The sequence below is a fragment of the Salvelinus fontinalis genome, chromosome 5 (genome assembly GCF_029448725.1).
Source record: "Salvelinus fontinalis isolate EN_2023a chromosome 5, ASM2944872v1, whole genome shotgun sequence".
NCBI classification, from domain to species: Eukaryota; Metazoa; Chordata; class Actinopteri; order Salmoniformes; family Salmonidae; genus Salvelinus; species Salvelinus fontinalis.
The window spans coordinates 3,978,929-4,004,961 of record NC_074669.1 but is presented as its reverse complement, the minus strand read 5'-3'; the positions used below and the strand labels follow the sequence as shown (position 1 = coordinate 4,004,961).

Here is a 26,033-nt window from a genome sequence, read left to right as displayed (position 1 = left end):
TGGTATGGCTGTCTCAACTTGTTTTGAGTCCATCAGGGCCAAAGGCGAACTGGTTAAATTGTCCAGAGTACATCAGAGATTGGCTGATGACGTCCTACAGAGCTTCAGGTTGGTCAGTATCTCAGAATTCTGGAGTGTAATTGGTTGGATCTAGGCTATGAGAAAATGTTGCAGTTTTGAAGCAAATTTTCTGCTATTCTACACATTATCCTATCATAAACTATCTAGGGGGGGGGGGGGGGGGGTAAACCTGCGTGCCCATTCGGTAATCCGTCCCTAGCTGGATCTGTCCTCTTCTTGGGTTAGTATCCCAATGTTCTGGAGTCTGATTGGTTTTTATTGTTTTCCAAAGGTTCTGGTTGGACGGTGTGCCAGCGTGCCCTCTCCACCTGACCCCGGCTACACATGTCCTTCCAATGAGAACGTCCCGTCTCTGGAGCCTCTGAACCAATCAGAACTCTCCCCAGCACCGTGTTATTGGAGTACACGTGCTCCTGTCACAATGGGGAGGGAGGGGGAAGAAGGTTTTACATGCAATAGTTGTGATCTATAGATGTGGTTGTTTTTCCTACTTTAGTTGAATGCACTTGACTGTAAGTCGCTCTGGATAAGAGTCTGTTAAATTACTACAATGTCAATTATAGAAGGGGTTATGTTATTTCTGTCGGGTCTTTTTACAGAAACCAGTATTTATATATATGTATCTAATGTGAGGTAATCATATGTCGTATGAAAAGCAGAGGAAAGTAACTCCTCCTACCTGCATGACGATGAACTCCATCACGAGGGGCAGCGTAGTGACATCACCAGGGGGCAGGTCAAACAGGAAGGGGGTGTTGGCCCCGCCCACACCCTTGGTCTCCTTGGTTCCGATCACCAACCCGTCATGACGCAGGTTGATCACCACATGGTAGTCTGTAGAGAGTAGAGACGTATACAAATATCAGACTCTACTACCTCTCTTCAACAACACAAATGCTAAATGCTTCGGGGTATTACTACAGTATTACTACAGTATTACTACAGTACTTCCAGACGTGGAAATAGAGCAGCTGTGGGAAGAGAGGACCAACAATAATCACATAGACGCACTTATGGAATATATTCAGCAAAGAAATATGATTTAATATGAATATAATAAACATATCACATTTTATTCTAGAGTCCGAGAGGCATTATAATCCACAACAGTGAACAGGAAGGCTGGATCGATGCTATAAATTACACTCTCACTCCAGTATCCCAGCATTAAACTGTTAGTCTAAAGCTGACCAGCCAAGAAGCAGCTCTTTTAAATCAGCACTGGGCTAGAGGGGATTGAGACATTGTCTGGAGGATTGTGAGAGAAAGACAAAGAGGATTAAACCACAATCACAATGTCATTAAAAAAAAAAAGGGATGATCTCCTGCTGCATTAATTTGGCTCCTGTAAGACATCGTTTAATCCCCAAAATATTAAAAGCAAACATGAGGGTTTACTTTACTGTTACCTCTGGCCCTAAAAAGCAAAGCTCAGAGGCCAGGGCAACAACCCACGCAGCTCAACGACCTTACATAATGTCTGGATCTGGATGGAAGGATGGATGAACACAGTATGGCTGTTTGGTGAGGGAATAGAACCCAGGTAGTTGCAGAGGGAGAGAGATGGGGAAGGAGACAGAGAGAGAGAGGAAGACGGAGAGAGAGAGAACAAGAAAGAAAGAGAGAGGGAGGGAGAGATTGAGATCAAGAGAGGGAGAGAGAGAGAGAAAGAAAGAGAGGGGGAGAGATTGGGACCAAGAGGTAGAGACAGAGAGAGAGAGAGAGAGAGAGAGAGAGAGAGAGAGAGAGAGAGAGAGACAGAGACAGAGAGACAGAGAGAGAAAGACAGAGAGGGGGAGATATTGGGACCAAGAGCTAGAGACAGACAGAGAAAGAGACAGAGAGGGAGGGAGGGAGAGACTGAGATCAAGAGAGGGAGAGAGAGAGAGATTGAGAGAGAGGGAGACACCTGTTTATCCTAGTGTATGGGTGAGGTTGGGTTACCTGGTGCTCCTAGTGTATGGGTGAGGTTGGGTTACCTGGTGCTCCTAGTGTATGGGTGAGGTTGGGTTACCTGGTGCTCCCAGTGTGTGAGGTTGGGTTACCTGGTGCTCCTAGTGTGTGAGGTTGGGTTACCTGGTGCTCCCAGTGTGTGAGGTTGGGTTACCTGGTGCTCCCAGTGTGTGAGGTTGGGTTACCTGGTGCTTCTAGTGTGTGAGGTTGGGTTACCTGGTGCTTCTAGTGTGTGAGGTTGGGTTACCTGGTGCTCCCAGTGTGTGAGGTTGGGTTACCTGGTGCTCCCAGTGTGTGAGGTTGGGTTACCTGGTGCTCCCAGTGTGTGAGGTTGGGTTACCTGGTGCTTCTAGTGTGTGAGGTTGGGTTACCTGGTGTAAGGTTGCCCAGGTTATATGCTTGGAGGACCATGGCCTTGACGCGGTGGGCCAGGGTCTGATACTGGAGCAGAATAAACAGCTGACCCTGGACCTGTGGGCTGAGGCTCAGTCCTCTGCTGGTCGCCGCATCCTGGGAGGTCAGGCTCTGCATGGGGTCAAAGGTAAAAAGGGCAGACAATCTGATGCCCGACTGTAAGCAATCTAGAAGGCATGGGATTCTGTCACAGACATCCTGTAGTCTTACAAAACAAGCCTTGGGACACATTTCTCTGAGACTGTGATTGGCCATGTTCCAGGCCGCCAGTTGAGTACCAAATCCCACAACACCTGGATAAATGTTTAGCATGTAACGTCAGCAATCACATCAATATAATATCGCAATCTGATGCCCAACTGACTGCGATCTAGATGCCGTGGCATTCATTCAGTGGTTATGGAACGCACCCAGACGGACTGTTTTCATACAGCAGAGTGCGCTGGACTGCTTGGATCATTGTCACATGACTAAAGGACACTAGCTAAACCTGTACCATGATCCCTGCTATCACAAAGCAGGTCTTACCCTTGACGCTGGACGTAACACGACATAACAGAAGAAAATATACATTAATTTGACCGACGTAACCTATTTTTCTCTTCACGCTGTCTTTCATACTAAAATGCTCGTCTACATTACCATTAACCTAATTTAAAATGATAAAATCACAAACTCCATCTGTCTTTGTCATAACAAACCCGTGTTTACCCGTAGATCTCGTCGTCACAGATCCCCAGACTGACGTCAATACAAAACACCACTATAGATGTATCATCTCTGTCATACTAATGCTCTTTCCAATACAGTACATTAACCTAATTTACACTGATTCAATTGATAAACTCATCCATGTCCTCTTCGCACAGATCACAGAAGTCAATTCAAAACACGTCATCAGTACCACCATGATAATTATATTGCTAAACACATCAATTCAAACCACCAAAGACCACTACCTTTTTAAGCTTCCACTTCTTGGGGTTAAGCTCCTTAGTACAGTGGATGGAATGATCTGTCTTCCAGTCCATTCCCCCCAGCTGTACCTCTAGTTCCCCCAGCAGAGAGCCCCTCAGGCTGGGTAGGTTTCGTGTGTACACAGCCAGTCTGAGCACACAGCGCTGAAGATCCTCCAGGGAACCAGCCTTCAGGGTCAAGCCCAGGGTGTAGGGGTCCGGACTAGGCCCAGGGCTAGGGCTGGGGTTGGGGCTAAGACTGGGACTACAGAGGGTGGAGGCCTGGAGGGGGCAGGGGCACAGAGGGGCTAGGCTGGCCATCACAGACACCTCCCCCAGGCGGTGAGTGGTTCCGGTCAGGCTGAGGACTGTGATGCTCAGGGTGCCTTTCTCTGAGGAGAAGGACATGGTAAAGTGGAGGGTTGGGACCGGACGAGCTGGTGCTCTGCAGCTGGACCCGTAGTGGAGGGTTGGGGCCGGACGAGCTGGTGCTCTGCAGCTGGACCCATAGTGGAGGGTGTGGAGTGGGATGGGGGCGAAGTGGCCATCCTCGGAAGCGCAGGTGGAAGGGGTACGGTATGAGGATGTACTGGTGAGTCTTCTGCGCTCGCTGTAGAGGCTGTGTCCCGTGATGGAGCAACTCCGCTCCAGAGTCTGGCGAGTCTTGGAGATGAGAACCAGACGAGGGAGGGAGGGGAAAGAGGAGCGTCCCCTGCCGTGGTGGGAGTTCATGGGCTTGTAATACGGGGAGGAGATGGAGGGGGTGGATAGGCGACGCAGGGGGAAGTAGGACTTGGGATGCTGCTCCTTGTGCTCGGAGGAGGCTCCACGGGAGGAGTGGTGGGAGGAGAGGGGAAGGGTGGTGAAGTCGTCATCGGAGGGAGTAGTGCTGCTGAAGGTGGAGGGGTACTCCACCACCTCCCCGTCTAGGTCCTCGTACTGCTGCCTGGTTGTGGTGGTCCTTGCCTGGGGAGGATGAGGCGAAGCGGGGCTCTGTGTCTGGACTCCCGGTGTCATGGTGTCACCAGGTGGTGGTGGTGTTCTGGGCTCCTGGTCTTGGAGAGGACAGGTCTTACTCCTCTTCCAGCACAACACACAGCCCAGGATTAGACAGAGACAGAATGTCACCAAGCCAACCAACAGCAGAACCTGCAGATGGACTACAGAACAGGAAAGATAAAAAATATATATATATATATATATAATGCAAATGGGCCGTGTGAAATAGCAGGACTGATTTCTAGTCCCAGTCCACCCCTGCTAGCTACTAAGTCATTGCCAAAATGGAGAAGGAAGCATTAATCAACCTTTTCCTTAAAGACCTGAGCTAAGCATTATAAGACCTGAGCTAAGCATTATAAGACCTGAGCTAAGCATTATAAGACCTGAGCTAAGCATTATAAGACCTGAGCTAAGCATTATAAGACCCGAGCTAAGCATTATAAGACCTGAGCTAAGCATTATAAGACCTGAGCTAAGCATTATAAGACCTGAGCTAAGCATTATAAGACCTGAGCTAAGCATTATAAGTCTACAACCACATTTAAGTTAAAAGAAAACTTGACATTGTTACATTATTTGTACAGTATTGTTTTGTTGCTATTCCTTCAAGCTGAACCCTACCTCCCAGCTGAACCATACCTCCCAGCTGAACCATACCTCCCAGCTGGCCCATACCTCCCTGCTGAACCATACCTCCCAGCTGAACCATACCTCCCAGCTGAACCATACCTTCCTGCTGAACCATACCTCACTGCTGAATAATACCTCCCATACCTCCCAGCTGAACCACACCTCCCAGCTGAACCATACCTCCCAGCTGAACCACACCTCCCAGCTGAACCATACCTTCCTGCTGAACCATACCTCACTGCTGAATAATACCTCCCATACCTCCCTGCTGAACCATACCTCCCTGCTGAACCATACCTCCCTGGTGAACCATACCTCCCTACTGAACCATAGCTCCCTGCTGAACCATACCTCCCTGCTGAACCATACCTCCCTGCTGAACCATACCTCCTTGCTGAACCATACCTCCCTGCTGAACCATACCTCCCAGCTGAACCATACCTCCCTACTGAACCATATCTCCCTGCTGAACCATATCTCCCAGCTGAACCATACCTCCCAGCTGAACCATACCTCCCTGCTGAACCATACCTACCTACTGAACCATACCTCCCAGCTGAACCATACCTCCCAGCTGAACCATACCTCCCTACTGAACCATACCTCCCAGCTGAATCATACCTCCCTGCTGAACCATACCTCCCAGCTGAACCATACCTCCCTGCTGAACCATACCTCCCTACTGAACCATACCTCCCTGCTGAACCATACCTCCCTACTGAACCATAGCTCCCTGCTGAACCATACCTCCCAGCTGAACCATACCTCCCCGCTGAACCATACCTCCCAGCTGAACCATACCTCCCTGCTGAACCATACCTCCCTACTGAACCATACCTCCCTACTGAACCATACCTCCCAGCTGAACCATACCTCCCTGCTGAACCATACCTCCCTACTGAACCATACCTCCCTACTGAACCATACCTCCCTGCTGAACCATACCTCCCAGCTGAACCATACCTCCCAGTTGCTTGGTGAACAGGACCTGTATGAGCAGCCAGAAGAACAGTATGACCATAATGCCTTCGATCATTCCTTTACAGCAGAAGAGTACCACTGCCTGCCACAGGCTCTGGCCAGGGTATTCCTCATCGTGGTAAGGCATGGTGCTGGTGATGCCCGAATGTCTTATTGGACTTGAGTTATTCTTTGAAGTGAAGCGAAAGGTCCTAAGAGTGCATCTTCATGGATGCCCTTGGCCTCTATAGAGTGAGCAGAAACTTCACTTATATATGGATCCTAGGAGAGATAGCTTACTCCATAGCTCAACTCCTACTCCAGTACATTAGATCCAGAAGACTTCGTAGATATATAAGTGGTTCTACAGGGAGGACCTGGGTCTCAGAGGTCTTATTGGGACTTGACTTATTCCGTTCAGCTCCTAGTGGAGCAGAGGGCCTCAACAGTGCTAGTCTCTAGAGAATCTTGGGGTCCTATTGGAAAATCTCCACAGAAATAGGGTGCCTCTAAACATCCACTGAATCCATTACACAGAGTCAGGACTCATTGCCGAGGTAGGATGGATAGTACATTCAGTTCAGTAAAGGGAAAACCCTGAGTTTAGATATGAGGTTTCTTAACATCCACAGCAGAATACAGTCCCCAGGTTCCACAAAACTACAGTTCTGGTTTAGGATGGATATGTCATTGTGTGCAGCATAGGGAAGAGTCAGTTCTGGTTTAGGATGGATATGTCATTGTGTGCAGCATAGGGAAGAGTCAGTTCTGGTTTAGGATGGATATGTCATTGTGTGCAGCATAGGGAAGAGTCAGTTCTGGTTTAGGATGGATATGTCATTGTGTGCAGCATAGGGAAGAGTCAGTTCTGGTTTAGGATGGATATGTCATTGTGTGCAGCATAGGGAAGAGTCAGTTCTGGTTTAGGATGGATATGTCATTGTGTGCAGCATAGGGAAGAGTCAGTTCTGGTTTAGGATGGATATGTCATTGTGTGCAGCATAGGGAAGAGTCAGTTCTGGTTTAGGATGGATATGTCATTGTGTGCAGCATAGGGAAGAGTCAGTTCTGGTTTAGGATGGATATGTCATTGTGTGCAGCATAGGGAAGAGTCAGTTCTGGTTTAGGATGGATATGTCATTGTGTGCAGCATAGGGAAGAGTCAGTTCTGGTTTAGGATGGATATGTCATTGTGTGCAGCATAGGGAAGAGTCAGTTCTGGTTTAGGATGGATATGTCATTGTGTGCAGCATAGGGAAGAGTCAGTTCTGGTTTAGGATGGATATGTCATTGTGTGCAGCATAAGGAAGAGTCAGTTCTGGTTTAGGATGGATATGTCATTGTGTGCAGCATAGGGAAGAGTCAGTTCTGGTTTAGGATGGATATGTCATTGTGTGCAGCATAGGGAAGAGTCAGTTCTGGTTTAGGATGGATATGTCATTGTGTGCAGCATAGGGAAGAGTCAGTTCTGGTTTAGGATGGATATGTCATTGTGTGCAGCATAGGGAAGAGTCAGTTCTGGTTTAGGATGGATATGTCATTGTGTGCAGCATAGGGAAGAGTCAGTTCTGGTTTAGGATGGTTGTCATTCTGTGCAGCATAGGGAAGAGCCTGAGATTAAATCCTGTAGGTACTTCACTTTATTTCTAACCATCCGTACCAGTTCAGAGAATCCAGAAGAGTTCAGATGGATTGCCGAGTTAGGACAGATTGCCGAGTTAGGACAGATTGCAGGATGATTGCATTCTGTGAAGCAGAGCAGAGTTTCAATCATGTCAGTACTTCCTCTGCTCCGTGTCTTACTCCTGCTCTGTGTCTTATTCCTGCTCCGTGTCTTCTTCCTGCTCCGTGTCTTATTCCTGCTCTGTGTCTTTATTCCTGCTCCGTGTCTTATTCCTGCTCCGTGTCTTATTCCTGCTCCGTGTCTTTATTCCTGCTCCGTGTCTTACTCCTGCTCCGTGTCTTTATTCCTGCTCCGTGTCTTACTCCTGCTCCGTGTCTTTATTCCTGCTCCGTGTCTTACTCCTGCTCCGTGTCTTAATCCTGCTCCGTGTCTTTATTCCTGCTCCGTGTCTTACTCCTGCTCCGTGTCTTTATTCCTGCTCCGTGTCTTATTCCTGCTCCGTGTCTTACTCCTGCTCCGTGTCTTTATTCCTGCTCCGTGTCTTACTCCTGCTCCGTGTCTTTATTCCTGCTCTGTGTCTTTATTCCTGCTCCGTGTCTTACTCCTGCTCCGTGTCTTTATTCCTGCTCCGTGTCTTATTCCTGCTCCGTGTCTTATTCCTGCTCCGTGTCTTATTTCTGCTCCGTGTCTTTATTCCTGCTCCGTGTCTTACTCCTGCTCCGTGTCTTATTCCTGTTCCGTGTCTTTATTCCCAATTTAATTTCTCTTCAGAAGGCTCTTTGTTTGTCCCACATTGCTTCAGAGTGATGACCAAAGTCACAAAGAAAGGAAAACCACAACTTTGAATTTTGCTTCTGACAAAGCTTCCCTGGCAGTCAACATCATCCTTGACGTCTAGATGACATGACAGAATGGTCAGGAAGATCGAATCTGTACAACTTCGTAGTTACTATTAGTATCACAAAGTCTGATCTTCACAATGTTTTATGATGCATCTACCTCATATCATTCCAAAAATCCCCGTTTCCACACTGCTTCAAGGATGGGTTGGCCAATCTTGCAGTCCTTCTCCAATGTCCTCTCTGTGATTCAATTCCATCTCAATCCAGCCAGGACAATAATTCCAGAGATTAAAGGTTTTGGTAATTCCCTTTTCTACAGAGAGACTCCCCAGTGAGAGAGGCAGGGGCCGGGAGGGGGAGGAGGGGCCTGGGCGGGGGGAGGAGGGAGCGGTTACAGGATGAATGAAACCGGTGCTTCAGACACACACACACACACACACACACACACACACACACACACACACACACACACACAGTACGCCGCCCCTCCTCCCTGCACACACGCAAATACACACACACACACACACACACACACACACACACACACACACACACACACACACACACACACACACACACACACACACACACACACACACACACACACACACAGTACACCTATCCTTCCCACTCAGCCCTGTACATACACACACACACACACACACACACACACACACACACACACACAACTCCTCCCCCCCCGCCCCCCTCAAGCTGTCACTTCTATTAGCATGTCCACAGTCATCCGAGTTCAGGAAGTTTTGCACATCCGAGTTCAGGAAGTTGACTCTCCTAATCCGGAAACAACTCCTTCTCTCCGTTCCACACGGACAAAACACACGTTAACATGTTGCGGAGGAGTCATTAAAACTCGTTTTTCAACCACTCCACACATTTCTTGTTAACTAACTATAGTTTTGGCAAGTCGGTTAGGACATCTACTTTGTGCATGACACAAGTAATTTTTACAACAATTGTTTACAGAGAGATTATTTCACTTATAATTCACTGTATCACAATTCCAGTGGGTCAGAAGTTTACATACACTAAGTTGACTGTGCCTTTAAACAGATTGGAAAATTCCAGAAAATTATGTAATGTCTTTAGAAGCTTCTGATAGGCTAATTGACATCATTTGAGTCAATTGGAGGTGTACCTGTGGATGTATTTCAAGGCCTACCTTCAAACTCAGTGCCTCTTTGCTTGACATCATGGGAAAATAAAAAGAAATCAGCCAAGACCTCAGTAAAAAAATTGCAGACCTCCACAGTTCTGGTTCATCCTTGGGAGCAATTTCTAAACGCCTGAAAGTACCACGTTCATCTGTACAAACAATAGTACGCAAGTATAAACACCATGGGACCACGCAGCCGTCATACCTCTCAGGAAGGAGACACATTCTGTCTCCTAGAAATGAACGTACTTTGCTGCAAAAAGTGCAAATCAATCCCAGAACAACAGCAAAGGACCTTGTGAAGATGCTGGGGGAAACAGGTACAAAAGTATCTATATCCACAGTAAAACGAGTCCTATATCGACATAACCTGAAAGGCCACTGCTTTAAAACCGCCATAAAAAAAGCCAGACTACGGGTTGCAACTGCACATGGGGACAAAGATTGTACTTTTTGGAGAAATGTTCTCTGGTCTGATGAAACAAAAATAGAACTGTTTGGCCATAATGACCATCGTTATGTTTGGAGGAAAAAGGGGGACGCTTGCAAGTTGAAGAACACTATCCCAACCGTGAAGCATGGGGGTGGCAGCATCATTGTGGGGGTGCTCCCTTCCCCTTGCCTCTTCCATTTATGTGGTAATGCTGCAATTAGTTGGTTGTAATTTTGGGTAGAGCAGACATTTACATATGTCTGTGTTAGCTGCATGTGTGACGTAACTCCACCAGTCCTATTTATGATATCATATACAAAGATTATACCTTTCTTAAACATAAAAAAAAAAAATAATAATAATAATAATAAAAATCAATTAGTATATTTGAGTTTAACCACAATATTTGTCGTATTATTTGTTCTGTATTTTCAGGTGGATTAAATTGAAATTGCAACCAGCTCGTTTAAAAAATAACGATATTTTGGAGATGATTTTGTTTTCAAATAACCGAAAGTGAGCGGTTGTAATCTGAATAAAGGGAAAAATACAATTTTTGAACATGGGGTGAGACATTCTTATTAATTTACAGGAGCACCATTTTGGATTTAACTGTTGTATGACTGAAGCATTTAGTGAGAGGTCTAATCCTTTAATATTTAATCATTTCTGCCCTCTGAATTCATATTCATTATATAAATAGGCCCTTTTAAATTTTGCCTGGCTTGCCATTCCAAATCAAATTGAATGTTCTTTGCTCACATAATTTAAAAAGCAGGTCGCTAAGCGTATGCAAAACCACAAGCAAATAGGTAAACTGGGATATGACTAGAGTTAATCAGGGTGATTTTTCTACAACTAGACAGGTATTTTCCTTTCCATGGTAGCAAGATCTTATCTATTTTTGCTAACCTTCTGTTAAAATGTATTGGAGTGAGATAATTTATTTCGGGATATGCATACAGAGTATGTCCACATCCCCGCCAGACCATTTTATTGGTAAACTACACAGTAATGTAAAAGTTGTATTATTTTGTGATTCAATACAAAATATAATACACTTATCATAATTTGGTTTTAATCCAGAGGTTAGAAAAAGTATCTAGATCCTCTATGAGGCTGTGGAAGCAGTGCGGCTTGGTTGGGTTGTGTTGTTCAGAGGACGCACGGCTCTTGACCTTCGCCTCTCCCGAGTCCATACGGGAGTAGCAGCGATGAGACAAGACCATAAAATAAATGTATAAACATTTATAAAAATAACAAAAATAAATAAATGTTGTGGAGGCTGTGTTATATCTCAAATCACATGTATTTATAAAGCCCTTTTTACATCAGCAGATGTCTCAAAGTGCTTATCAAGAAACACAGCTTAAAACCACAAAGAACAAACAACGGTGGTGTTAGCAGTTGATGTTACCCTTCAATAACACAGACCCAAAAGAAAATCAGGGGGAGGAAAATAGGTTTATTCAAAAAGGACAAATAATGCTTGGAAGTAGATGGCCATTCTCCCCTGTCCTCAGTGATTCTCCCCCCAGAACAAAGGGACAGCATGTAGTTTTATAACCCAGCCCTAGCCTGTGGCTGACCAATTAGAATTCCTTGCAATAAAACTGGGCCAATGTCCAAATAACAAATATCCCATTTCAGACTTTATAGACAAATCCCTCCGATGTCTCTGCATTAATCCCCTGTACAGAAAAAACAACTATTTCCATTGATCGTTATTACTCTATTGACTTCTCGTCCTCTGTCTCTGCATTGTGTATTTGTCTTCTTATTCTTATTCGTGGCTAGGAAAAACTCCCTGGAAAGGCAGGAACCTAGGAAGAAACCTAGAGAGGAACCAGGCTCTGGCTGTGCCAGGTCGACATTATAAGAGTACATGGCCATTAAGGCTAGATCATTCTTCAAGATGTTCAAACGTTCATAGATGACCAGCAGGGTCAAATAATAATCATAGTGCTTATAGAGAGTGCAACAGATCAGCACCTCAGGAGTAAATGTCAGTTGGCTTTTTATAGCCGAGCATTCAGAGGACAGGACAGCAAGTGTGTTAGCAAGAAAGAGAGCGATAGAGAGGGTCGAAATAGCAAGTTCAGCGAACAGGTGAGGGTTCCATATCCGCAGGCAGAATAGCAGAAACTGGATCAGCAGCATGACCAGGTGGACTGGGGACAGCCAGGAGTCGTCAGGCCAGGAAGGCCCGAGGCATGGTCCTAGGGCTCAGGTCCTCCGGGAGGGGAGAGAGAGAGCGAGAGAAAGATGGGAGAATACTTAAGATCACAAAAGACACCAGACAAGACAGGAGAATTACACCAGATATCTGTGAGGTTAAGGTAGAGGCTTAATAAAAGAGTAATACACATTTGAAATAAACAGAGCACAGATATGGACTCTGGTCCAGAGATGTCGCTGGATGTAATCTCAGTCTAAGAGGCAATGCCACCCCCAACAGGTCACTGAATCATACTACATCCTACTAACTAACACTTCCCATAAACACCCTCTTCATAATGCATAAGTAAACATAACACCTTATATCTATGTCAGTTATGAGACATTCATAATGCACGACAAATCTATAAACTACATTCCTAATGCGTTAAGATCAACCAGGCTTTCGGTCTTATGAAGAAGCAGCAACACAAATAGCAATACAAAGTGAGAAAGCAACTTTTATTTCCTCAATGAGTTTATTTAGTTCCTCTTGTCCACATAAGAATACATTGAGTGAACAAACACCAGAAACATTTGAATCGTTTCCTATCAATACATCAGGTCTTTGGTATATAATGCAGCTAGCTGGTGATTCTGAGGCATTTTGTGTGTGTGTGTGTGTGTGTGTGTGATTTGTGTAGTTTGCAGTGTGAGGTATACATGATTGTTAGCCTGGTTAAACCAAACGGAATGTTTTCGCAAAGTGAAATTACGCTGATCTGAAAACACTGACAGAGCATTCAGTATGGTTTTACCAGGCTATGATGACGGCCCCATGATTGTACGTACAGAATTATCATATTAAATAAGGTCCCTGACCAATGACTGGTTTGAAAGACAGACAGGCAGTTGAGCCCCACCCCTACTACCTTTCAAAGCATTTTGCGCTAATGAACACAACCCAGCTCCCATGACACAGATGTCACAAGTGAGGTAGACCTATTTCAGTGTCCCACTGTATGAATACCGAACTATTTACCTGAAGAGTATTCTAAGACAGACTACTCTGGTCCTGTGAGTTCCTGAGAAAATCACTTCCCGAGATGGAAAGGCTTTAAAAAGAGGAAGTTCAGTATTTTACAACTTCAACGCTAGATGGATCCTCACCCTGAAAGTACAGTTTCTCATAGGGCCATAGATTACTTTCAGGGCGAGGAACAGTGTAAACATCAAGTTGTAAAATACTGAACTTCCCCTTTAAATGAGGTAAGACGTGTATAGTTTCCTGTTTTACAAAACAGCTCGTCTCTGAGCTGTTACCAGTTGTTTAACTTTAGCTAATTGTAAGAGATCGTGACATTTGGGTGCATCAGTTTCACCTCACCCTGCCTGTGAACAGGGGGAGCTTTCACTTTAGGATGGTCTAAAATGTGCCAACTCCACCCAACCAGCGCCAAAGGTGAGTAAAAATGAACGCACCGGTTGAAAGCCCTTATTGGCATCCATATTGTCCTGCTGATGGCTATAATAACATATCGTAAACAGAAGTGATGGCTACATAATGTTAAAACCATCAAATGAGGTAGACAACCAATCGGCTCCAGAGTATAGCCAATCACCATACAGTATTTTGATGTAAAAAAAAAAAAAAAAAAAAAAATCTGTTTTTGCACAAACCTTTTCAATCATGCTTTTTTGCTTTATTCTAAAGGTTTAGAAAATAAACTAAATTCCAATTGTGAGTCCTCCTTACATGACTAAAATACATTAGTCTGTTCACAAGCAGTTTGTGTTGTCAATAAGGGAAACGGTTCTTTACTAATACTGTAGCTCTCACAGCCAATGAATTGAGGTATACAAAGAAAACAGCACTTTTTTTGTAATACGTGAAATTAAAAGAAATCAAAAAATAAAAGCGTTGCAAAATCCAAAATGTGCCTCTTCACCTGTTTCTAATTGAGATTTTCCCAAAATGCATTGCTTGTTTTTAAAGCAAATTTGTGTTCAGTACAAAGATAAAGTGATTGTACAACAGTTGATTGGTTGTCAGGGGTGCAATTAGAAAAATGAATTTACTAATAAAAAAGTAAATTCGTTTTTTTAAGGTAAATTCCTTTGATTTTCCACCCCCATATTTGTTGTCAGTAACAGACAAGTTCAGTTTGACTAAAGAAGAGGTATTTGATTGAGCACTAATTTATCCTCAACACAGGCCAATAGAATAACATGAGTAACCCTGCAGAGAGACTGATGGAGCACCATGGTCAGTTTGGCCCCTTGGAGGAAGAGGATGCAGAGGAAGGGCTCTGAGAGGAGGAGAGAACACCAAAACCACTCTGTCCAGCAGGAGCCACGCTCTCCGACGTCACAGAGGCTGCACCAGGAGTCTTCTGGGCAAACAGCATTCCTACAGGGGAGGCAAGAACACATTTGTTAGTCAGTGGTGGGCCTCTGTGCGAGTGTGACAAGTTCAATGCCACACCACCTAAGGAATAAGGGGATCGGAGTTGTTTCTGGACAGGTCCGAAATGTCTCAAGAATCTGAAATACAGCATTAATAATCTTTTGATTACTCTCACCTGAGTATAGAGTTCCATTGACCTCCACAGACACACTGATGCTGGCTGCCCCATTACTGGAAATACTGAGAGACAGGTCTTGTTCAGTGGTACTCTCTGAGGCGGGACAAAGACAAAATGAGACAGTCTGTTAATGTTTACAATTCAATTATGTGAGTAAATGTTTGGCTTGACAATGGGCTGCAATGGAGAACAAACAGATCTGAGAACAGGTTAAACCCGACTACGTTAAGTGGTAGAATATGTCAACTAACTGGTAGCCAACACACCCAGCCCAGTACCGACCGTGTCTGCTGTTGTTGAGTTTGAGTTGCTTCATGCCGGGGTTGAAGTGAGAGGCCATAGCCAACAGGCTCTGTTGGAACGCCTGTTGCATCAGTCTCTGCTGTTCCTCCATGGCCAAACGAGCCATCGTCATGTCTGGACCCTCTCCTCCTCCCGCAGCCCTCTCCAGCTTCTCTCGAAGGTGCTCCAAGGTGGCGGCCTGGGCTAGCTGCTGCTGCTGCCCCAGGGAGAGCGCATGGGCCATGGGTAGACGGCTTGGAAGCATGGGGGTTGAAATCTCCTCTGAGAGGGAATGGAGGGAGAGACATTTTCATAGATTAATCACCCCTCAAATATCAAAATTTGAAATATTCACATTCATCAATCACCATTTTTCAAAACATGGCCATTAGATTCGATTCAGAAGCATGGCCATTAGATTCGATTCAGAAGCATGGCCATTAGATTCGATTCAGAAGCATGGCCATTAGATTCGATTCAGAAGCATGGCCATTAGATTCGATTCAGAAGCATGGCCATTAGATTCGATTCAGAAGCATGGCCATTAGATTCGATTCAGAAGCATGGCCATTAGATTCGATTCAGAAGCATGGCCATTAGATTCGATTCAGAAGCATGGCCATTAGATTTGATTCAGAAGCATGGCCATTAGATTCGATTCAGAAGCATGGCCATTAGATTCGATTCAAAAACATGGCCATTAGATTCGATTCAAAAACATGGTCAGCCATTTGTTTACTTTGGATCAGATCCATGCTATCTGGATGGTGAGTGATTCATTTTTAATGTAACCTTTATTTAACCAGGCAAGTCAGTTAAGAATAAATTCTTATTTACAATGATGGCCTACCCCGGGCCAAACCCGGACGACGCTGGGCCAATTGTGCGCCGCCCTATTGGACTCCCAATCACGGCCGGATGTGATACAGCCTGGATTCAAACCAGGAACTGTAGTGACGCCTCTTGCACTGAGATGCAGTGCCTTAGACCGCTGCGCCACTCGGGAGTCCAGTGATCATGTCTGAATCATTACCATGTTCTCATTTCATTACTACTTTGTATTACTTCTTCGTGTAGAGGAGAGCATTTCACTGTTCCATGTACACCCTGTATCCTGTGACACATTTGATTTGGATAGTAGACAGATCACTGTATATAGATTTTTCTATTGTATTATTGACTGTACGTTTTGTTTATCCCATATGTAACTCTGTTGTTGTTTTTGTCGCACTGCTTTGCTTTATCTTGATCAGGTCGCAGTTGTAAATGAGAACTTGTTCTCAACTGGCCTACCTGGGTAAATAAAGAACTTGTTCTCAACTGGCCTACCTGGTTAAATAAAGAACTTGTTCTCAACTGGCCTACCTGGGTAAATAAAGAACTTGTTCTCAACTGGCCTACCTGGGTAAATAAAGAACTTGTTCTCAACTGGCCTACCTGGGTAAATAAAGAACTTGTTCTCAACTGGCCTACCTGGGTAAATAAAGAACTTGTTCTCAACTGGCCTACCTGGGTAAATAAAGAACTTGTTCTCAACTGGCCTACCTGGGTAAATAAAGAACTTGTTTTCAACTGGCCTACCTGGGTAAATAAAGAACTTGTTCTCAACTGGCCTACCTGGGTAAATAAAGAACTTGTTCTCAACTGGCCTACCTGGGTAAATAAAGAACTTGTTCTCAACTGGCCTACCTGGGTAAATAAAGAACTTGTTCTCAACTGGCCTACCTGGGTAAATAAAGAACTTGTTCTCAACTGGCCTACCTGGGTAAATAAAGAACTTGTTCTCAACTGGCCTACCTGGGTAAATAAAGAACTTGTTCTCAACTGGCCTACCTGGGTAAATAAAGAACTTGTTCTCAACTGGCCTACCTGGGTAAATAAAGAACTTGTTCTCAACTGGCCTACCTGGGTAAATAAAGAACTTGTTCTCAACTGGCCTACCTGGGTAAATAAAGAACTTGTTCTCAACTGGCCTACCTGGGTAAATACATCAAGTAAACAGCAGAGGATCATAACATATTAACTCCTTGTAAATGTGGTCTCAAAACTAGGTAGCCCATCACAAGGTAGCCACATGACAGCAGCTATCACAGTAGATGAACACCATGGAGGATTTCCAAACTACATACCAAAAACAATTACACGTTAAAATGTATACAAAATACCTGTGGATCGTTTCAGAGATGGGCTGGGGGAGGTGTGCAGGCCGTTGTGACCGGCTGAGGAGTGGTGGGGCATCTTGGGGGGAGAGAGGAGGGAGTGGTGGGGCATCTTGGGGGGAGAGAGGAGGGAGTGGTGTGGGTAGCCAGGGGCGGTGGAGGGGGAGAAGCGGTACAGGCTGTTGCTGTGTCTTCGGCCTTCCCTTCGGTTACCGTCTATAGCAGCCTGGAGCTCGCCTGGAGAGCTCAGCCCTTTCTTCCTACACTCGTACGGGTACAGGTACTTCATATACCTGGGTGGACGTAGGACGAGGCAGTGGTTGGATTTGTTATGCATTTAGAAGTACATTTCTATCATGAACAGAAAAATGTTTGTTGCCTATAAAGAAATAATTTCTCATTTGAAAACAACTAACATCTACTGAGTAGCCAGGGGAGGTTGGTGGTTGTAGATAGTGCTGGGTTGTGTTCATTTGGGCACACTGTAAGAAGACGGTATAAACTGGTTTGCAACGGGGAAAAAATAAAAAGCATTTCTTATTGGACAGGTTCACATAGTACCTCCCTTGTTTATCTCAATTTCGGTAACATTTCTTCTGTTTTGGTGCAGAATGAACATGGTCCAGAGTAGACTCACTGTGTGCGGAGGGTGAAGGCTGCTGAGGTGATGGAGGTGGGCAGGTTGAGTCCTCTGGTGATCTCTCTCCAGATCTTCTTGTTAATGACCTCCACCAGGCCGCCCTTCTCCGTCACCAGCTTGTAGAGCATGTACAGGTCCAGAATCTGCTTAGCCATGATGGGGATGCGGTTGACCGGGGTGCCTGGAGAAAGAGGTAGAAGAATTGAAACTAGATGTCTACAGATCCAAGATGGTGGCAGATATCATGATGGGGATGTGGTTCACCGGGGTGCCTGGAGAAAGAGGTAGAAGAATTGAAACTAGATGTCTACAGATCCAAGATGGTGGCAGATATCATGATGGGGATGTGGTTGACCAGGGTGCCTGGAGAAACATGGGTAACACTGAATGCATTCAACTGAAATGTGTCTTTCGCATTTGCAATCTAACCCCCCTGAATCAGAGAGGTGCGGGGGGCTGCCATAATCGACATCTACGTCTTCGGCGCCCGGGGAACAGTGGGTTAACTGCCTTGCTCAGGGGCAGAACGACAGATTTTTACCTTGTCAGCTCGGGGATTCGATCCAGCAACCTTTCGGTTACTGGCCCAACGTGAAAGAAAACTTATTTAACCCAGATGAAAACAGTCAGGTAATAGGAGAACTATTGTAAATGGCAGGTGGACCGAGTCATGGAGAGGAAGAGAGTGAGGAATCTCAGAAATGAGGATTGACAGTCAATCCTAAAACCAATTAACGAAGGGGGCTAAACGGCAGTTGTTGGGATGGGATTATTTCTTACTTTAGACATGGGGATGAGTGTGTAAAACGCACATAAAACACACACGTGTTATCAAATCATGCCATTTGTGGCCGAGTGGGGAGTTAAGGGCAGGAAGGACTAACATGTAGCACAACCAGTAAACTTCTGTAGATATCCGTCCCAAATGCTGTCGTCCATTGTGGGTCCATTAGCCTACAAACCTACAGTAAAACTAGAAGTCTATTCAGCAAGCTTATGAAGAACCTGTATTTTGTCTTGCAAACCACTGTCGGAATCATAACAATATTAAAAAGAAATTAGGAAAATTGAATTTATTATTTTCAGCTTACCTGATTTGTAACGGAATTGACACCTGATCCTGACAATGAAGTCCAACACTTCAGAGATATAAAATTATATGTAAAATGAAGCCATTTCCATCTATGACTGATCACTGTACCTGTACACAGCCAATCTGTAAATAGCACACCCAACTACCTCATCCCCATATTGTTATTTTAGCTTCTTGCTCTTTTGCACCCCAGTATTTCTACTTGCACATTCATCATCTGCACATCTATTACTTCAGTCTTAATGATAAATTGTAATTATTTCACCTCTATGGCCTATTTATTGCCTTACCTCCTTACTTCATTTGCACACACTGTATATAGGTTTTTCTATTGTGTTACTGACTGTACGTTTGTTTTACTCCATGTGTAACTCGGTGTTGTTGTTGTTGCACTGCTTTGCTTTATCTTGACCAGGTAGCAGTTTTTGTTGCACTGCTTTGCTTTATCTTGACCAGGTAGCAGTTTTTGTTGCACTGCTTTGCTTTATCTTGACCAGGTTTCAGTTTTTGTTGCACTGCTTTGCTTTATCTTGACCAGGTAGCAGTTTTTGTTGCACTGCTTTGCTTTATCTTGACCAGGTAGCAGTTTTTGTTGCACTGCTTTGCTTTATCTTGACCAGGTAGCAGTTTTTGTTGCACTGCTTTGCTTTATCTTGACCAGGTAGCAGTTTTTGTTGCACTGCTTTGCTTTATCTTGACCAGGTAGCAGTTTTTGTTGCACTGCTTTGCTTTATCTTGACCAGGTAGCAGTTTTTGTTGCACTGCTTTGCTTTATCTTGACCAGGTAGCAGTTTTTGTTGCACTGCTTTGCTTTATCTTGACCAGGTAGCAGTTTTTGTTGCACTGCTTTGCTTTATCTTGACCAGGTAGCAGTTTTTGTTGCACTGCTTTGCTTTATCTTGACCAGGTAGCAGTTTTTGTTGCACTGCTTTGCTTTATCTTGACCAGGTAGCAGTTTTTGTTGCACTGCTTTGCTTTATCTTGACCAGGTAGCAGTTTTTGTTGCACTGCTTTGCTTTATCTTGACCAGGTAGCAGTTTTTGTTGCACTGCTTTGCTTTATCTTGACCAGGTAGCAGTTTTTGTTGCACTGCTTTGCTTTATCTTGACCAGGTAGCAGTTTTTGTTGCACTGCTTTGCTTTATCTTGACCAGGTAGCAGTTTTTGTTGCACTGCTTTGCTTTATCTTGACCAGGTAGCAGTTTTTGTTGCACTGCTTTGCTTTATCTTGACCAGGTAGCAGTTTTTGTTGCACTGCTTTGCTTTATCTTGACCAGGTAGCAGTTTTTGTTGCACTGCTTTGCTTTATCTTGACCAGGTAGCAGTTTTTGTTGCACTGCTTTGCTTTATCTTGACCAGGTAGCAGTTTTTGTTGCACTGCTTTGCTTTATCTTGACCAGGTAGCAGTTTTTGTTGCACTGCTTTGCTTTATCTTGACCAGGTAGCAGTTTTTGTTGCACTGCTTTGCTTTATCTTGACCAGGTAGCAGTTTTTGTTGCACTGCTTTGCTTTATCTTGACCAGGTAGCAGTTTTTGTTGCACTGCTTTGCTTTATCTTGACCAGGTAGCAGTTTTTGTTGCACTGCTTTGCTTTATCTTGACCAGGTCGCAGTTGTAAATCAGAACTTGTTCTCAACTAGCCTACCTGGTTAAATAAAGGTGAAAATAAAAAAATAAGAATCTGGCTGTCTGGCCAAAACTGAGCCATCGGGGGAGAAGGGCCTTGGTCAGGAAGTGACCAAGAAGCCGATGGTCACTCTGACAGAGCTCCAGAGTTCCTTTGTCGAGATGGGAGAAGCTTCCAGAAGGACAACCATCTCTGCAACACTCCACCAATCAGACCTTTATGGTAGAGTGGCCAGACGGAAGCCACTCCTCAGTAAAAGGCACGACAGCCCACTTGGAGTTTGCCAAAAGGCACCTAAAGGACTCTCAGACCATGAGAAACAAGATTCTCTGGTCTGACGAAACCAAGATGAACTCTTTGCCTGAATGCCAAGCCTCACATCTGGAGGAAAACTGGTACCATCCCTACGGTGATGCATGGTGGTGGCAGCATCATGCTGTGGGGATCATTTTCAGCGGCAGGAGATTAGTCAGGATCGAGGGAAAGATGAACGGGGAAAAATACAGAGAGTTCCTTGATGAAAACCTGCTCCCGAGAGCTCAGGACCTCAGACTGGGGCAAAGGTTCACCTTCCAACAGGGCAACAACCCTAAGCACACAGCCAAGACAATGCCGGAGCGGCTTTGGAACGAGTCTCTGAACGTCCTTGAGTGGCCCAGCCAGAGCCTGGACTTGAACCTGATCTAACATCTCTGGACAGACCTGAAAATAGCTGTGCAGCGACACTCCCCATCTAACCTGACAGAGCTTGAGAAGAATGGGAAAAACTCCTCAAATTCAGGTGTGCCAAGCTTGTAGCGTCATAACCAAGAAGACTCGAGGATGTAATCGCTGCCAAAGGTGCATCAACAAAGTACTTAGTAAAGGGTCTGAATACTTATGTAAATGTTATTTCAGTTTTCTTAACTTTTAAACAAACCTGTGTTTGCTTTGTCATTATGGGGTATTCTGTGTAGATTGATGAGGGGGGAAAACGATTTAATTCCATTATAGAATAAGGCTGTAACCTAACAAAATGTGAAGGGTCTGAATACTTTCTGAATGCTCTGTATGTGTGAAATTAGTTTGGATTTAGAGTTGACCATTATCATGCACCTGTCTTGGAACAGGGAGGAAGAAATACATGTCATGTCTACTAATGACCATAAGCAGCATCAGAGCTTGGAGAAGACTCGTTACCGTGACTAAATGATCACGTGGAATTTGACTGCGGTCATGAGTCGTGACCGTCGGTGTGGCGGTAATACAGTCACGCTAACAGCCCTAGGCGTGAATACTTTCTGAAGGCACTGTTTGAAAGAAGAGGCCCTGAATTAGAGAGCCGTGTTCATCCATCAGGCCTAATTGAAACACAGGGGCCCCTTAATCCAGACCTTTAACCCCCTTCATACCCCCCTCCTCACCCAAACACCCCCTCCATAACCCTACTTCGCATCGCTAATAGCGTTAGCGCATTAAGATGCTAGCCGTTCCCATAAACTTCCAGTCACTGAGCTAACAATTATTAATTTAAAAGCGCATCTAGGCAGAAATATACATACATTTGATAAACATCCATATTTGAATATAGGGGAAAGACTGAACATACGGAGGAGCATGGTTGAGGGGGCTAAAGAGGGGCGGAAAGAATGGCCCTAGCTTTAATCACAGCTGACATCTTCAATAACATTTGAACTGGATGATTTTAACTGTTTAACCCACCATTACTGACATTCCTGAAGTATTGCACTCATAAACCATGAATAGACGGTTCAATAGTGTGGGATGTTGATTCTTTTCTCATGAAATACAGTCTAGAAATAAAGCTGGAGGAATTTCAGGAAACCGTTTAGAGGGACCCCAGGGACTCAAACCCACAGACAAGGTTAGGATCAATCCTTACTTCTTAAAGATTGTGAAAAAAATGAACAACTCTGTCCAGACCCAAACTGAAAGAGGAAATGGAACATTAAGTCTTGGGTGAGTGGCATGCTACGCTATTCTATGAGAGTTTAGGTGAGTGGCATGCTACGCTATTCTATGAGAGTTTAGGTGAGTGGCATGCTACGCTATTCTATGAGAGTTTAGATGAGTGGCACGCTACGCTACTCTATGAGAGTTTAGATGAGTGGCATGCTACACTATTCTATGAGAGAATAGGTGAGTGGCATGCTACACTATTCTATGAGAGTTTAGGTGAGTGGCATGCTACGCTATTCTATGAGAGTTTAGGTGAGTGGCATGCTACGCTATTCTATGAGAGTTTAGGTGAGTGGCATGCTACGCTATTCTATGAGAGTTTAGGTGAGTGGCATGCTACGCTATTCTATGAGAGAATAGGTGAGTGGCATGCTACGCTATTCTATGAGAGTTTAGGTGAGTGGCATGCTACGCTATTCTATGAGAGTTTAGGTGAGTGGCATGCTACGCTATTCTATGAGAGTTTAGGTGAGTGGCATGCTACGCTATTCTATGAGAGTTTAGGTGAGTGGCATGCTACGCTATTCTATGAGAGAATAGGTGAGTGGCATGCTACGCTATTCTATGAGAGTTTAGGTGAGTGGCACGCTACACTATTCTATGAGAGTTTAGGTGAGTGGCACGCTATGCTATTCTATGAGAGAATAGGTGAGTGGCATGCTACGCTATTCTATGAGAGTTTAGGTGAGTGGCATGCTACGCTATTCTATGAGAGAATAGGTGAGTGGCATGCTACGCTATTCTATGAGAGTTTAGATGAGTGGCATGCTACGCTATTCTATGAGAGAATAGGTGAGTGGCACGCTACGCTATTCTATGAGAGAATAGGTGAGTGGCATGCTACGCTACTCTATGAGAGTTTAGGTGAGTGGCATGCTACACTATTCTATGAGAGTTTAGGTGAGTGGCATGCTACGCTATTCTATGAGAGAATAGGTGAGTGGCATGCTACGCTATTCTATGAGAGTTTAGATGAGTGGCATGCTACGCTATTCTATGAGAGAATAGGTGAGTGGCATGCTACGCTATTCTATGAGAGTTTAGATGAGTGGCACGCTACGCTATTCTATGAGAGTTTAGATGAGTGGCATGCTACGCTATTCTATGAGAGTTTAGGTGAGTGGCATGCTACGCTATTCTATGAGAGAATAGGTGAGTGGCATGCTACGCTATTCTATGAGAGTTTAGAATGTGCAGTATAATCTTAAAACCGCTCAACGGAAGTTTCACATGTTCACTCGAAGTGAGGAATCCCCAGGTGCAATGTTTTCCACTAAAGCAGAACTGGCTATACAGTAAAAAGACTGGAGGTTTACCTCTTTTCTGCATGAAGACAAACAGTTCATCAAGGAACTCCTTCCGGTTTGGGTCACTGTCCAGTTCATACAGCTGGGGGTGGAAATGAACTTTGTTAATAACTTGATCACAGAGTTATAAAATAGTCGCTTTCAAACTAGGGATTCCGTTGCTAAATGAGTTAAGACAGTAATTCTGCTCATAGATTTCTATATGCATAAACTACTTATTGCCACAACCAGCCCAAAGCGGGAGGTTTTAAAAATACTGCCGTAGTTTAACCCAAATTCACCAGACCTCTGTTCCTTCACTTTAATAATCAACTTTATAACTAACTTAGTTAACCCCATCAGCCGCGAGATAGCAGCCCAAAAAATTGGCTTTTCATTGATCTGACTTTATCTGCCCGCCCAGCAATTACATTTAGCCTCACAATGAAGTGTCACCGTTAACTTTTCAGGGCTACAAGTAGAACACAACAATTTGACAAACAGTTGAAGTCGTGACTTTTATTGACAAATGGCAATAAAAAAAAACAAGGGTCTGCCAAAGCAACAACCTGATAAAATGCATTTACATGAATGATGGATCTCTCAGTGGGAAATGAATATCCAACTAGTCAGTGACAACTCTGTGGCGTTTGTGACATCAACTATGTGAGCTTATTACAGTATTATAGACACTATGTCCTGGGATGTACTATGGTCTTCTATGTAGAAGAACCCCTTACAGTATTATAGACACTATGTCCTGGGATTTACTATGGTCTTCTATGTAGAAGAACCCTTACAGTATTATAGACACTATGTCCTGGGATTTACTATGGTCTTCTATGTAGAAGAACCCCTTACAGTATTATAGACACTATGTCCTGGGATTTACTATGGTCTTCTATGTAGAAGAACCCCTTACAGTATTATAGACAATATGTCCTGGGATTTACTATGATCTTCTATGTAGAAGAACCCCTTACAGTATTATAGACACTATGTCCTGGGATTTACTATGGTCTTCTATGTAGAAGAACCCCTTACAGTATTATAGACAATATGTCCTGGGATTTACTATGATCTTCTATGTAGATTAACCCTTACAGTATTATAGACACTATGTCCTGGGATTTACTATGATCTTCTATGTAGATTAACCCTTACAGTATTATAGACACTATGTCCTGGGATTTACTATGATCTTCTATGTAGAAGAACCCCTTACAGTATTATAGACACTATGTCCTGGGATTTACTATGGTCTTCTATGTAGAAGAACCCCTTACAGTATTATAGACACTATGTCCTGGGATTTACTATGATCTATGTAGAGAACTCTGTACCTTCTAACGACTCGTGTAGCTTGTGAGTGTCATAGAGCAAAACATGTTACATGTGTGTGTTCGTGAGGGTCTCAGCTTTTCACAGATAGTTTGTAAGTTTGTAACTCAAACCATTCGGACTCTTTTTGTATAAAAAGACACGGCCCGGGCCCCTTCGGGATCTGCCATCAGACCCCGTTGATCACACACTAATGATTGGTAATTTCCCAATGCAGAGGAAATACACTAATCTAATGGTACAACCCAGAATTGACACCCAAATACACAATGTTAAAAAAAAATATATATATGTTTACAAATCCAAAATAGGCCAGCGATACAGTGGGACTCATCCAAACCATCCAAACACAATTCTATGTTTATTCACTATTCCGACATACTATCCAGTGGTAGGCCCGCGAAGACCATCGGAGAAAATCTAGACTCATCTCAACAAGACTGGTTTGTCAGCTGCATTCACATTTCAGAACTCTGTAGATACGCCACACTGAAAATTTGACAAAATAGGAGACACATCGGGGCCTCCCGGGTGGCGCAGTGGTCTAGGGCACTGCATCGCAGTGCTAACTGCGCCACCAAAGTCTCTGGGTTCTCCCTCAGGCTCTGTCGCAGCCGGCCGCGACCGGGAGGTCCGTGGGGCGACGCACAATTGGGCTAGCGTCGTCCGGGTTAGGGAGGGTTTGGCCGGTAGGGATTTCCTTGTCTCATCGCGCTCCAGCGACTCCTGTGGCGGGCTGGGCGCAGTGCGCGCTAACCAAGGGGGCCAGGTGCACGGTGTTTCCTCTGACACATTGGTGCGGCTGGCTTCCGGGTTGGAGGCGCGCTGTGTTAAAG

The 26,033-nt window shown here is 44.5% G+C and overlaps 2 protein-coding genes across 2 annotated transcripts in view; both read right to left on the bottom strand.

The window, feature by feature from the left end:
• Positions 1–302: 302 nt before the first annotated feature.
• Positions 303–4,574, bottom strand: LOC129854828 (uncharacterized; the record flags this gene model as incomplete). The annotated part of the gene is made up of 6 exons (XM_055921968.1): positions 303–494; positions 761–915; positions 2,127–2,135; positions 2,406–2,559; positions 3,408–3,841; positions 3,887–4,574. Coding segments are annotated over 6 exons (1,632 nt in total), but the record flags the coding sequence as incomplete, so codon positions are not given.
• An 8,155-nt stretch (positions 4,575–12,729) lies between these two features.
• Positions 12,730–26,033, bottom strand: part of LOC129854929 (AT-rich interactive domain-containing protein 3B-like) — a 37,775-nt gene continuing 24,471 nt past the window's right edge. The window contains exons 4-9 of the mRNA XM_055922115.1: positions 23,887–23,959; positions 17,890–18,073; positions 17,259–17,545; positions 15,094–15,375; positions 14,809–14,904; positions 12,730–14,636 (exon numbers count right to left, since the gene is read on the bottom strand). Of these exons, the coding sequence (XP_055778090.1) occupies positions 14,494–14,636; positions 14,809–14,904; positions 15,094–15,375; positions 17,259–17,545; positions 17,890–18,073; positions 23,887–23,959 (1,065 nt within the window). The 3' untranslated portion in view covers positions 12,730–14,493. The remainder of the gene's footprint in view (positions 14,637–14,808; positions 14,905–15,093; positions 15,376–17,258; positions 17,546–17,889; positions 18,074–23,886; positions 23,960–26,033) is intronic.